General features: G+C 42.4%; 2 protein-coding genes across 15 annotated transcripts in view; one reads left to right on the forward strand and one right to left on the reverse strand.

Annotated features, from left to right (window-relative positions):
- The window catches only part of DST (dystonin), a 316,607-nt gene extending 308,614 nt beyond the window's left edge, over positions 1-7,993 (reverse strand). For 2 of the 7 annotated variants that reach the window (XM_052809208.1, XM_052809206.1), the window contains exons 1-2: positions 7,670-7,984; positions 7,194-7,228 (exon numbers count right to left, since the gene is read on the reverse strand). In XM_052809208.1, coding sequence (XP_052665168.1) covers positions 7,194-7,228; positions 7,670-7,850 — 216 coding nt within the window. In that variant the 5' untranslated portion in view covers positions 7,851-7,984. Of the gene's footprint in view, positions 1-7,166; positions 7,229-7,669 lie in introns of all 7 variants that reach the window. The other 5 variants (XM_052809207.1, XM_052809205.1, XM_052809218.1 and 2 more) reach the window with 4 other exon arrangements.
- A 307-nt stretch (positions 7,994-8,300) lies between these two features.
- The window catches only part of BEND6 (BEN domain containing 6), a 31,178-nt gene continuing 24,665 nt past the window's right edge, over positions 8,301-14,813 (forward strand). For 7 of the 8 annotated variants that reach the window (XR_008238447.1, XM_052809251.1, XM_052809250.1 and 4 more), the window contains exons 1-2: positions 8,301-8,432; positions 10,713-10,873. The gene's annotated coding sequence lies outside the window, so the exon portion shown is untranslated. Of the gene's footprint in view, positions 8,433-8,516; positions 8,536-10,712; positions 10,874-14,813 lie in introns of those variants that run through there. The other variant, XM_052809252.1, reaches the window with a different exon arrangement.

The following is a 14,813-nucleotide window of genomic DNA, read 5'->3' on the forward strand; positions in this document are numbered from 1 at the left end:
AGTATAGTTAGTGCTATCAATTTAGATAATCAGAAATTAAGTCTTGTAAGAACTGTGTTTCACTTCCAGTCTGCTCTACTATTTACCCTGTCATCCTGAAGCGGAGTGCTGTATTCAAGCAGCTGAGTGGACAGTGGCGATAAGGACATTGGCACAACTTGCAAGAAATGTGTCTTTGCCCAAAAGTCAACTGCAGTTAATTTCTACAGCTGATGTAGTGTTTTCACACTTCAGCAGTAACTCATGTTTCATTCCCACTGATGAGTCAGGAACAGCAAACCACTGACTCTTCTTGATGCAAGGCAGTAGGGCACATGGGAGCACAGCACGGGCTCAAGACACTGTGGACGGCAGAAGTACCCAGATAACAGGTACCCAGGCTTGCAGGTGAACTAGAAGCACAAGGAATCGGCTCAAAAACAAGCCAGCTTTGCTAGCACTAGGTCAAGATCAGCCATATCAGCTGTGGGCCTGACAACCTGCTCAAGCATCTCTACAACACAGTGCTGAGCCCTTGCCCAGGGGAGCTGGAGGGGCCCAAGCGCACCCACTTCAGAGCCTGAGACCCCCCCAGGCTGCAGAGTTTGACATGGCCAGGCCCAACAAGCCCAGCTCAGCTGAATCAGATCCTGCATGAAAACAGCAAGGTGACTTCACCCTGTGCTCTGTGTCGTTCTTTCATAGCACATCGAAGATGCCTCTCCTTAAAAAAGCCTAGGAGTGGAAGAGAGTGTGAGTGACGTTTCCATGCCCTAGGAAAACGCATGTAACAGCCCAGGAGGAGAAACAACCCCAAGGGTTGTACTACCCTGTTCATGTGGTGCTTTCTTTCATTTAATACCCTCAGCCTAAAATGCTGAGCTGTTTCTGAAGGGGCATCCACAACCTGATCTGTCACCCTAATGATCTAAGCACAGTAACCAAGAAATCAGTGTAGATGGTTAAGCTTTTCTGAGCTGTATTTGATCTATGGACCCCTGCATGATCCTTTCCGTCTGTCTAAGAACAGCTTCTACAGCAGATGTGGTAATACATGTGCTCACCACAAGTATGACCTCAAGTATTTTAATTCATGGTTTCAATCCGAGGTTAGTTTCGGCCAAAAAACAGTAGCTAGAAGTTCCCATTCTGTACATGTGTACAATGTGGCTGCCAACAGACGGATGACAACAAGCCGTGCTCCACCTGGATCCCCTTGAAACCAGGGCTCTGCTTGCTTGCAAGCAGTGCTTGTGTGCATCAAGAATGTGCACTGTAACTGGCATACAACACAACTGAAGCTGCAACCTCATCTAAAACACACATTTCCAGAGATAACAGTAGATACCGAGAAGCCTGAATACATAAATTCTCACATGATAGCTAGGAGGTTGTTGATATAACTTTATTAATGGAAAACTAAGTAGTAAGAAGAACCTTTATTATGTACTGGATCCTTATGCAGTGCTTGTCCCTATCCTGTTAGAGAACTGTGAGAATGTGTTCATTTATAATGCAGGTCCCAACATGCAGTGTATCGAGACCATGCCTTACCACTGGTGTGGACCGTGATACAGTGTCAGTACTTTATTGGGTGATTGATGGAGCTAAGAGGAGATCCCCTCAGCATTTCAATGCTCTTTTCTGGCTGTCAGAAGCCAGAATAGAGACACAGGCAACCAGATGGCTATAGAAATATAGTGGGCATTTCTGCAGTACACTGTAGTACAGAGTAAAGGTATCCAAGTGAAATCCTCTGGAGTTAGCTCAGGAACCCAAGTGGTCTTGCTGCAGCAACCAGGGAATTGCCATGTATTTTGTGATACAATTGCCAAACAGGCAGTTTGTCAGCATAGACCAATGCTTGCTAGGCTATCTAAAGGCAGCACTGCAGTGAATAAAGCTGACAAACAGTGATGGACAGATGATGTATAGTAAGCAGAATCTCAGTGGTGCCTAGTTTGCCATGTAACAGCTCGGTGTGACATGCTCTGTCTGGGCCACGTTATTGGACATGTTATGAAAAATGGATAGAAGGATTTGTCCTTATACAGTATAACCTGCATTTATAGCTCTCCATTCATTCCTGTACATAAGTGCTTCCATACATCTAAGAAAACAATTTATTTTTGTCTCTGATTTATTTTCCCTTGAACCTGTTCCTTAACTCATAGATGGCCAATGGAAAAATAGTTTAAACATCCTGGGGGTAAAGCACGTCAAACACAAAGGTAAAATATTTTCAAGCTGATTCAGTTCCACAAAGAGACATCCTTTGAATAGATGAATGAATGTATTTTTCTGGCTAGTCCTGTACATTTCTGTTGCTCCTTGAATACACTCCCTGCAATCAAACAGAAGACTCAAATTCAGCTTGGAGGGTCTGATTTCTCTTTTCACTGAAGCTGTACATATCTGGAGCAGTTTATAAATAACTGCAATGCTCGGGATGAATTATGGTGCAACTCTTCAAAGACTATTCATTATCGTTTTGTAAAATATCTAGAACTGTATTTTTAGGCAACTGTCTCACAATCAGCCTCAGAAGGGGGACAATTATAGCAAAGGTATGCTTAGGGATGAATTTATGAGCAGTTTTTCTAGGCATCAGTTGTTGGAAAAGTCAATATATACATTTACCAGACATTGTTGTACTATAGTTTTGCATCCATTGTACCATAATGGATGATTTAGCACATTCATTTGCTCTTAAAAATTGTCATCAGTCTTGGCTGACCTATCTCACTACCAGTCTTGTCACAACAATAGACTGAATATATATAACCTTGTAGTGACTGTTCAGTATACTAAGAAGAAAATGTGGGGTCTGCAAAACTCAAATGACCAAATGTTATTCCTTTGCTACAGCTGTGGTGAATACATACTGCTAGCCCTCCCAGAGAGTCTTTTCATAGTGTCAATTCCTGTTTGCCTTACTGGTGTGTCTAGTCCCACCAGACATGCACCTGGGTTATGTGAAGTCAGAATTTACAGTGGACTGTAAAACTTTTATGGATTTGCTTCCTAGTAGATTTATACCTGTAGGTCTCAGTGGAAGCATTCACAGGAAACTGGCCCAAAATATATGAGTCAAAATTAAATAAATACAAAAAGATACCATATTGCTTGTGACTACCCACTGACACCGATGCCTTCAGTTCCTGAGATCGTAGTATTTCTAATTTGAAAGGTAAGATAAAGGAAAACTAAAGCTCAAAGAAAATTTCAAGCAAAAGATTTATAAATCTGGTGGGTTTTTTCCCCAATAATGTGAAAACTATCAACTACTGGTTTAGCAATTAGCACAATTATCCCTTCACAATCTCATAAAACCCAACCATTTAAAGATCCTGAATGAGAACCTTCCTTTTCAACAGTTCTTACCCCCAAATCAAAAGATTTTAAGAATACCATTTGGATTAATTCCTTCCAGCCTAAGGGCTAGAAGCTTACTTCCTTTTTAATTGAAAGGTAAAAATCTCACATAATCCCATTACTCCAGAGGCTTTGTCAATAAGGAAAACTAATTCAGAAAATTTAAATCACGAGAAGAAACAACACCAACACATTAAGCAATGCCTATAAATTGTAAGGCACAGAAGACATTTGAACCTCTCTGTAAAGTGTAAGATGCTAAACATTGAAATGTATGAAGCCCAAGCCCCCAAAGTACTCAGAGAAAATTCCTATACTTCATGAAAAACCAAACTTCTACAGAGAGCACAAGAAGAATGAAGTCAGTGAATCACTGATAGCATTCATATTTTTGAATATACAAGGAACAATAATAATAATAAAACAACAATGGATTATAATTCCCATTTTGGTAAAACTCTCACTGAGTTACATTGTTATTTCAGTGTGGTTTTGGTTGAGCACAGACATTTCATTCTACAACTGATTCTCAAAATAAAGAAAGGAGAGATTAGTGCAAATAGCTACATCAAAATCTGATTTGTCATGTAAGCAATGAATATTTCCGTTGGAAAGTTACTTGTTTTCTTTTTACAGCCATGACATATCTAGGTCTCCTTCAGATGAGAAACATTAACTATTCTGGGTGTGATTCCTGTGTGACTTCATGAAGTATCTATAGTACCTGGGGGATGGAGGAATCTTAAGAGCAGTTATAGTCGTAATGAACTTAAAGGACTGCAATGAAAAAATATATTAAAAAAATAGGCCTGGCAAACTTCAGATGATAGTAAATAAATGTTAGTGGGTAGTTGGAGACACCATTGTATTATCTCAGGAAACTCTCACATCTTCTTGCTGGTTAATTTTTCTGTTATGAAGCACCTCCAACAAAGACAGACTTTAACCTACTTTATATTCATAATGATCCATGCAAATTTACCTCCTTTTGAGACAGGGGGTCAAGTGTTTAAGTTCATTCTATAATAAGCAATATCTGCATAGACTTTTGCTGTATAATAATGAGGCATGTTTTGCAGAGACATTCAAAATCAAGACCCACAAAAATGGACTATTTGTGGGTTCAATTCACCAGTAGCATATAAAATTCAGAACAGGAGAGCTGATAAGGATCATAAATACATTTTCAAATTTAGTATTTACCCTCTTGAGCACAAGTCTTATGAGGAGCGGCTGAGGGCGCTGGGGTTGTTCAGTCTAGAAAAGAGGAGGCTGAGGGGAGACCTTATCGCTCTCTACAACTACCTGAAAGGGGGTTGTGGTGAGGTGGGTGTTGGTCTCTTCTGTCAGGTGTCTGGAGATAGCACAAGAGGAAATGGCCTCAAGTTGAGGCAAGGGAGATTTAGGTTAGATATTAGGAAAAATTTTTTTACTGAGAGGGTTGTCAGGCATTGGAACAGGCTGCCCAGGGAAGTGGTTGAGTCACCATCCCTGGAGGTATTCAAAAAGCGAGTGGACAGGGTACTCCAGGGCATGGTTTAGGGGGCATGGTTAATGGTTGGACTCAATGATCTTGAAGGTCTTTTCCAACCGAAATGATTCTATGATTCTATGATTCTCTTATAGCATGGTGTCTTATTTTTTAATGTGTTCAGTACTAAAGGAAAGGGATGAAATAGTTCTCATTGTATATAGACTAGACAATGTAGGTGCACACCATGAGAGCTGTGGCAAAGAACCTCAACATACATTTGCTACACATCCATTTTTCCAAATAAAGCTTTCCTGGCAGGCAGCCAGTCCTGCAGGAATTGCCAACTGTTTTGTAGATAGGGCAATTATAATTCTCTGTGCACTGCCGCGAGACCACCTGCACATTCACGTGTGATGCAAGTCGGATTTGAACCCAGCTCTCAGGAGATGAATGTCAACCCACTGCTATTTACTATCAGCCTATTTTTCATTATCTTTTATTATCATTAATAAACACCATTTATAACTGCACCTGACAAACAACTAAGCATAGTGGAAGCTAGCAGATGGACCTTATGCTGCAAAACTTGGTATTGAGGTGTTATGTTCATTTGGGGGTGGGGATTATGCAAAGCCCATATTTTCATGGGTCATGCATTGCTTTCATCAACTTCTTACTGGACTTGGAAGTGCATAATGTTTTGTGCTGATACAGAATGAGAATGTTGAATTCTGTTTCAGATAATGCTGCCAATATTTTCATGGGAGTTTGCCTGTAATTTGTTATTAATCAATTCAATTAGATTCATAAAATTAGGTTTTACTTGAAAAAAAATTGGAAAATGAACATTTAATGATGTCAAATGAGTCATCATTTTCTCTTAAGAATCAGAAGTCTATCATCAGATAATGAAGCGGAAAACAGCTGCACCACTTACTTAAAAGGGCAGTTTAGACCATTAGTGTGGTATTACTCTGTCTAAACAAAATGTAGAAAATTATGAAAGAATATAACAGTTCTTACTGGTTTATTCCAGCATGTTTCAGTAAATGGAAACTTCTAGGAAATATTTTAAATTCGTCTACTTCTAACTGGGTGATATGCAAATAACTACATGCTGAAGTAATAAAAATAAATTAGTTACTTTGCAAACTTCCCTTTTAAGAGTCACCATACAGGATGACACATATTTCAAAAGGGTGTAACACATTAAACTTCATCTCTGCCTAGGCTCAAGAGTGAGAGAATTTTATATGGAAACCAAGTATTTCATTTTGGAGGAACTAAGTCATGAAAAAATCTTTTGACTTCCAGAGGGATACGTTTGTTTGTTCGCTTTACTGCAGCACTGTTCAGTCAACAACAAAACCAGACACTTCATGGTTTAAAGATAGGATACTCCCTATGTCATCTTCTTTTTGTGATAGTGTGTAGAAATTTCAAAATACTTAGGAGTTTAAAACTAATTGCCAGTATGAACCATGTTGCAAAAATGTACCCCATGCACACTTTTGAAAACATTACTGGTAATTGGGTAATTTTCTTACCCACAACCAGGTAAGGAAAAATGCAAATAATTTAAAACAAAAGATTACTTTAGTGCCAGACTGTCTCTCAAGGCTTCCAGAGTAACAGGCAATGGCATGAAGATATGCCTTAAATCAACAGCAGGAAACCTGGCAAGAGAAATATCTAGACAGGAGCTCTACAGGGCATCATGGAAACAAAGTAGATACTAAACCAAATATTATTTTCCATATTTTCCCAGCAATTATGCTCCTCATTCAGAATGCCTAGGAAGTGACTGGGTTTTGTGTTATACTTTTGGCACTGGCACGTAGGAGTTTTGATTCCCCTGACCTATGAATATAGAGTCATGAAACGAGGCGCCTGCCAAGCAGGCTTGTAGTCTGGATCCTTCTGGGATCTCCTGCGGCAGCATCCAAGCTGAGCGGGCAACTTCCCTGACAGGGAACAAGGCGCAGGTGAGGGCTGGCAGCAAAGCAAGTGAGACGGAAGCTCTGCAGTCATGAAACCTACCAGCTCTGCACATATTTACAGTGCAGTCAATAACTGGGCTGGGGGTTGCTTTTTGGACAAAGTGAGGTCTGGCATGTACAGTAAGCACAGCTTTTCTTGAAGTAACCAATTGTTTTGGAAATGACACAAATCAGCAGGCCGGTTAGGGTAACACAAGTGAAGAGCTCACATTTTGTGTGGAAAAAAACAAGAAATGAAAGAGGACACGACTTTCATGCAAAATGAAAACTTTGCTACATGATTTCATTAACAAAAGACCACAACAATATGTACTCAGGTAAAGAGAACAACTTCTGACCTTGAAATTGCGTGCTAAATAAATTACCTCAGAGCGAAAGTGATGAGTTCTCATGACAGCATCTGGAAGGGAAGCAGAAAGACACACAGGCTCCACCAGCTCCACCTCAGATTTCGCTCCGGCTAACGGTTTTATCTAATTGCTCGCCCTTTGGCGCATATTCCTGGACGGGGTCTGGCTCTCCCGGCGCAGCTGGCAGCTCCGCCCGGCATTTATATTTAATTCATCGGGAGGAAGTTGAGCATAAAGTTCTGCCGCACTTGAGAGACCCGGGAGGGCCGGGGGCGGGGGGGGTTTCCCAGCCCCTCGCTTCCCTCCCGCTGGCCGAGGTTTCGCTAAGGGATGGGTGGAGACAAGGCTGCCGCAGTCCTGGGCTCGGCTTGAATTTTCTTTAAAGCCTTCTCCCGGCTCAGCTGAGGAAGAGCGGCCCTCCGCCGGCAGAAACCGCGGGATGGGCCGGGGGAACCCCCTCTCCGCCCTCGGGGACGAGCAACATCTCTTACCTCGGCTCCTTGAGCGACCTGAAAAGACGGATTTGATAGGATGCCTCCCTTTCTGGAGCCTGCGGTGCCAGCAGCAGAAGAATAAAATCGTAGCGATGGTCCCCAGCAGCAGCAGGAGCAAGAAGAGGGCGCACTGGATGCTGTAGGGTCTCAGCAGGACCAGGAAAGCCGCGGCAATCATGGCTCAAGCGCCCGGCTGCCCCTGTGCGTGCGCGGGTCTGCGGCGAGCGGCGGGGGGCCGGGCAGCACCGGGCAGCCTCTCCCCCCGGCAGCGGGGCGGGCATCGCCGCCGGCACAGCGCTGCTGGAGCCGGCAGCCGGGCGGGAGGCGGCGGCGCGGGGGAGGAGGAGGCGGAGGAGGAGGCGGAGAAGGAGGAGGAGCGGGATGAAATTCGGGCCGTGACTCAGCAGCCGCCACGGCGGCGGCGACGGTTGCGGCGGGGCTTCCCGCTCCGCGCCCGCGCGGCAGCCAGGGCCGAGGAGCGCGGCGGGCTGGGCGCCCGCGGGCACCGGCGGGGCGGGGCGGAGCGGGGCGCCGCATGGCAGCCGGCGCGGGCACGGCGGGGCGGGGCGAGGAGGAGGAGGAGGGGGAAGAAGAAGAAGAAGGAGGAGGGGGTGCCGCCGCCGCCGCCGCCGGTGCCGTTGCCGGCGGGAGGGAGGAAGGAGCGCGGCGCAGCCCGCCGCCGCGGGGACTTGGCCGGGGCGGCCGGTGACATCACGCGCTGGAGCTGCTGCAGAGGGAGGTGGAAAATGGCTGCTGCGAGGTACGGGGCGGCTTCCCCGCGCAGGCCGCGGACCCCGGGGGGGAGAGGGGCTGCCCCCGCCCCCGCCGCGGTGGAGGGCCGCGACCAGTGGGGGCCCGTGCAGGTCTGTGTGCCTTGGCGGGGGAACGGGGGTCTGTGGCGGTCTCCCGGGCCGGCGGACCCGGGACGCGGGGCACCGATCGCGGCCGGTTTCGTGGCAAAGCTGTCGCAGGGGGAAGGGATTGGGAAACGTTAACAAGATGCATCCTGACAAGGTGATTAGGGTCCTCGTGTCGTGCTGACCCGTGTTTCTGATGCTGGGATTTAGGCGACAGCTGACTGTGAAAGAGACGGCACCAGCTTTCATCTGGGTTATGCGTTAAAGCGCACACCACGTATGGTGCTTACATACCGGGCGGTGTGCGATTTGCACACTCGCCGGGACGTTTCCTACATGAAAGCCGCGGAGAAGTTGGCTGGTGCAGGGGCTTGCTGCAGCGAAAGCTTTTATAGAGCAATACCGTGTATATACCCTCGTCCTGCATTAAACTGCAACGTGCTGCAGCAGATGGCATCTCCTGTGCCTTTCGTTTACCGCCTTGCCGGAGCTGATGCATCGCATAGAGCATAAAAATCCCGGCATGTGCACGTTGCTAATGCAGATAATAACAAGAGTTCATCTCTGTCACTATTGCTACCTCTGTGGCTGTTGCTTTGATGATACCCCATACTTTCAAAGTCTGTTTCAGAGGTCTTTGAAAATGTAGTTCTAAACTCCCTCATACTACTAAACACAAAAAAATCGTGCTGAAAATATATCCAGGTACTATTTTGCAATGTTGTGTTTGCTTGTGTTACTAGGGAAAAAGTTAGGTTAATTCGAGACAAAGTTCATGCTTTTTTCGTGTATCCTTGATGTGAGCACATAAAGCTGAGGAACGTTTCCAAAACTTTATAGAAATAATGAAAATCTCTGTGTGAACATTGGAATAACATTGAAATGTTACTGCTTTATATGACTGCCATAAAACTGTATAGAAAAGCATATGTGTAAAGTTAAATTAAACTACAAAATGTACAAGCTGGAAGGACAAAGAGGGTAACATCTGTGGTAGCTTAAATAAGAACAGGAAAAATGATCTCTAGAATACTAAAATTCATTTATCACTGAGCTAATAACATTGTGACACTTTACTGCACCAATAATATTAGGGAAATCCATTTTCATTGAAAGATTCTCTTGATACCAGGTTGGGGGGCTAAGTAAAGAAAGAAAAAAAAATATGTTGGCTTTTAGGTCTATGATATTTTATTCTGGGAATTTTGTATCATTTCATACGATACGCCAACATGGTGAGCCAAAATAGTCTGTCGTGTTACTTTGTAAAATGGAAAGTTGCTACATTCAGCCTTTGATTTAAAGCTTTCCCTCACTGCCTAGGAACTGACAAATGCGATAAGGTTGTGTTGCATCACGTGGTGCAATATTGAAATCTTTCCTAATACCGCAGTACACTGCAGTAAAATGGTTTTAATGCAGATTACCTGGAGATTATTGAAACGGTTCATGTTACCTCACTGTAACATGAAGCAAATCAGCGTGATACTCCTGGCAGCACACTGCCCTGCTGTAGTATATTGCAGGAGCAGGAAACTTTTTGACACCTTTTGCTCTGCACTGATTTATGGTTTCAGAATAGGATGGTAGAAGAAATGTAGCACAGCAGTAACTGCACAGTACATTGCAGAGAACTGAGAGGGAACAGTTATTTTCACATTTTTCTCGGGTAACAGAGCATAGAAAACGTTTGACAGACAAATCTCTAATGTTAGCTTGTTAGTTTAAGGTTTATAGTTTTTCCCTTCTAAGACTTAGAGCTCATTGGTGTCTTGAGGATAATATTTTGCCAAAAGGATCTGATAAATTTCATGACAACTGCTTAATTTTTTTTTCAAATGCAAAAGAAAGTACAGTTTAAGTACGAGAAGTGATGACGTGTGATTTTTCAGAGCGCTATTGCTTCAGACATCTGAGTCAACTGTCTCGCATATATAACAAACTGCTGCTATGGCTTTCTTTATATTCATTACTGCTCTGTGTTTGTTAAATACTACAGGGTTTGGTAGTGTGGTTAAAATATTACTTTCATGGTGAATAAAGATTAAGTTGGTGAAGATATTTCACATTAAAAGTAAGCAAACTATATGTGGGTAGATTTTTTTTTTTCCACAAAATAGTAATAAAGAGAAATTAAAAGAAGTTTTATATGTATAACATTTTTAATCTAAGTTTCTTTACAGAATGTTTTTCAGGGAACTTTTCATAAATCTTACGGATGATAAACAGAGAAGAGAAAAGGAATGAAGAGAGAAGGTTAATATAAAACCTCTCAGCTGAGATTTGACCTCAGAAGGAGAATCCCGGAGGTGAAACTATTTCAGAGAAGAGGAAGTAGAAGAAGGTAAGGAAGTCCCGAGAGTAGCTGTGACAAGAGTGTATGGAATGGCAATGGAGGTCAGAAAAGAGATCTAAGTTGTTGAGTGGTTGAATTAAGTCCTAAGGTGTTTATAATCTAAGAAGGCAGCCATTGACCCTGAAATAAGTAAGGGATACTGCTGCCATTTCAGAGTATGTGTGATGTGGCCACACTTTTGCGGAAATGTGAGAAGGTGGGAGGCAGCATCCTGCAGATGCTTTTTTTCGTGGGGATCACAGGGAAACAGAGCAGCGACAAAGTCACGGGCATAGCTGAAGTTTTTGGCAGCAGGCTTAGAACAGCCTTTTATTTGAGCAATGCTGAGGGAGGAGGTGGTGATAAGTACTTGGCAGAGGGATGAAAAAGGAAAATTCTGCTTCAGAGACTCCACAGAAAAGATGTGACCAGGAAACATTTGCATTGGAAAGGGATAGGAGGATGTTTCTCTGGTTGCAGTCACTCTTGAATGCAGTTGCTTACCTATTTTCCCAAGTTGCGTGAGAGAGGGGAACAGCACGGAAATTATGTCAAACTTCTGCAGTTTAATGGAAGAGTTGAGCAGGGAATGTGTTGTAGCAGCAGCAGCCCTCCTGCAGGGAGACAAGGCAGTGTTGACCTAAAATACTCTTTCAGACGGTCTCTCATGATAACCTGTTCTGACTTAGCAGTCTTGCCCACCAAGGCTGAAGGCAGAGACACTTTCTTCCCTTACCCTTGCCCTGTATGCAGAATTGCAGTACCATCTATGGACTAGCGCACAGTCCTTGATAATTTATGTGAGGTTCAGCAATGCTTTTTAAAAGAAACTAAAAATCCTAGCTGAGTACCATGGGTTAGGCTGAAACGAGAAAAATTAAAATTACAAAAAGAAAATGTTACAGTATTTTGAGTGGAGAAACCATGTCTGCAGAGATATGCTGACCTCCCCCAATGTGAGCTGTGGGATTCAAGGGCAGTCCACAATTCTGCAAAGGCACCTCTCTGCAATTAGAGATTCAGGCCTTGTGGACTCATGTTGCAATTAGAAGACTCCCTGTATCAGTGAGCCGAAACAAAAAGGTCACATGCTAGATCTGGTGGTGTGGACATAAGAATACGGTATGATACATGATATGATTTCAGAAGACTTGCTGATTAAGTGAAAGGGTAAGATCATTTCCTTTCACGGGTATGTAGGAATGCTTTAAGGACTTCTACTGATTAATTATAATTAAGTAAAATATTCTCTTAAATGACTACTTAACTGGTTAGAAGGGTTCTCTAATCATCTAATACTCCTTAACAAAATACTGGGGTTTTTTCCTAATCAAACAGGAACCAAAGTAAATACGGTAAAAACCAAAGCAGCAAGCAAAGTAAATACAGAAAATATCATAGTATCTGAGTATTATCAACTTCATTCAATAAAATAATTGACTTTCCCCCTCAGTATTCTACTTCATGGGTTATGTGCTGTCCTCAGTGTGCTTCCTAGCAGTTTAAGCATGATGTATGAGAAGATGTTGTGGGAGTTTCTGGCAGATGATTAAAGCTTATACAATACATTCTTCAGCTGAAAGAGTAACAACTTCCAGCTTGATATAGGCATTACATTTCAAAAAAATCCATTATGTGAAACGGTATGTTCTAAATTCAGCAAGGTTATTGCAAATCTTTGTTCTGCAAAACTTGTTAAATTGTTTGCTCCGTACAGTGCTTTGTATGTTTGGAAGGCACATTAGCATCAGTTAATTCTCACACTATCCTTGAAATTAGGTAAATATGTATTATTAATTCAGATCCTTTGAAAAGAGAAGCTAAATTGTAAAGGTTGTATGGTTTACCCAAGACCAAACTGTGTGATTCCAGTGCTACAGACTAGACACCTCCATGACTGGAACATTCTGCCATCTGCAGGTGTCTTAGGTGACTATGTAAAACCAAATTCCTGCCTGCTTTATATATGTAGAGTTAATTGTCCTTATTTTGCAGGTTCATCAACTCACACAGCTTGCATGTTTTGATTCTTTCTGTTTATTAGGCTGAATGTAAATTGAATGGAGTATGAGCCATGTAGTTGTGCACTCATGGCTTACAGTGTTGCTGGAAAAATGCTGGCATGAATTCTGTGGGCATAAATTGACTTTGCAGATGGAGAGGCTGATCTGGAGCCTAAATGGAAATATACTGCTAAAGCTCCTATGGCTTTTTTTTTTTAATTTTATTGCAGCAGTGGCATGCCCCTTTATCCTTGGTTAAAAGTTGCTCTGTATTCATTGGCAGTGTTTAATGTGGCAGTTCTCAATCTGTATGTGGCCTTGCATCCCAGAGGGAATTGGACTTCATTAGTATTTTATGTATATAATTGGAAGTTGTTTAAGGATTGTTTCAGAATGGTATACAACACTAGTCATTCAGCTCTTAAATTAATTTATAAAGTTGGGTTCAACTACATACACTAAAAAGACATTTAATTTCACAGGAGGGGGAAAAAATAGCTCTAATAAGGTTTGAGGTTGTTATCCGTGCAGGGAAGACGCCTTTCTTTCTTTTCTCCTAGGTGCGCGCAGGACTGCTCTTAGTTGCAGTAATATTTCCTGGAGTAAGAGGACAATGTGTATGTCTCTTGTTCTAGCTCGTGACCTTTAATATTAATGCAGATTTTTTTTAAACTGGAGTTCATCAAGTTCATTCCCTCCTACTAACATGCTGCAAAAACAGAGCAAGCAACTGAGGAAGAGCTTTAGAGTAAAAGAGCAGGCACTTTGAGTATTAACCAGGCATGACTTCTAATCTATCATTGCTCACCTATGACAACCAATAAAGACATATGAGTAGAGATAGTTAAGATGCCGCTGGATTATTAAATACTGACCAGAGCTCAAGCCTGGAATTTCCTAGCTGCTATTTCACTTCTGTGCTCTCAGAGTTGAAGAGAGAATGTCACTGATAGTAATGCTTTGGGGCAGCACAGCTTATCAAAAGATATAAGATAGCTTATGCCACTTTATAAAAAGGGTAAGATGCATCTTCTTATGAACTCTCACATCAGGTTATCAGTGTGTTTGGTTTAACAAGTCCAATTTGAAAATACATTAGTTGCATATGGAAAGTATGTCTGATATTTTTTCAGACTTTTAGGAAAAGGGTATTTGACTGCTTGGGCTGTTACGTAGAGCAAGTGCACAGTTTTTGCACCTCAGCACAGACCTGCATGTGGTCAAACTTTCCCTAATGATGTTGTCTTCCCATAAACATCTTTAGACAAAATAAGTGAATATATCGCTGGTCTTTAACCTTTATAATTTAGGAGCTGTTAAGATGTGTTGTGTTGAATTACCCAAGCCAGGTCAGAATGAGTATGGCCAAGTGTTGGACTGTACAGAGCCATGCTGACTTGTTTCTCCTCCCAGACTACTTGCTGCTTCTAAGAGTTTGGATATATCAACCTGCATGGAAAGAGCTTTCATGTGACTATGCAAATTCCTGTAGCTTGGGTATCTCATCCGGTTCAAAAAATAAACTGATTTTTGTTGGTCTGTATATTAATACATTTTGTTGAGCATGGCATTTGTGAACAAGCAAATCAAAGTGGGTATTAGTTTTCCATCTGTCAGCTGTGAAATAGCTGTTTAATAAAGGTACTAATCTGTGATGTAGAATTAAGATAACTTCCTGCGTCTTATTTGGCATATTGTTATCTTTATGGGAATCTTTTACTGAATGTGGTATTAAAATACAGATAAATAAATGTATGTGGGTTTTAGGCATGTGAGGTATCTAAGCTCCTATTTAAACTCAGTTCAATCATTTGGGCTTCTTGAATTTGTGTTTAGTGCCATTTGAGGTGCCTGGAGTTAGTAATGACCCTTGTGAGCCTGGAAGAGGGTTTAGGCCTATGTGAGATATGTGCCTATCAGAAGAGGCAGTTGGAGGTCAGGCGTAA

This window comes from Harpia harpyja, chromosome 15, assembly GCF_026419915.1.
Source record: "Harpia harpyja isolate bHarHar1 chromosome 15, bHarHar1 primary haplotype, whole genome shotgun sequence".
In the NCBI taxonomy this organism is placed as follows: Eukaryota; Metazoa; Chordata; class Aves; order Accipitriformes; family Accipitridae; genus Harpia; species Harpia harpyja.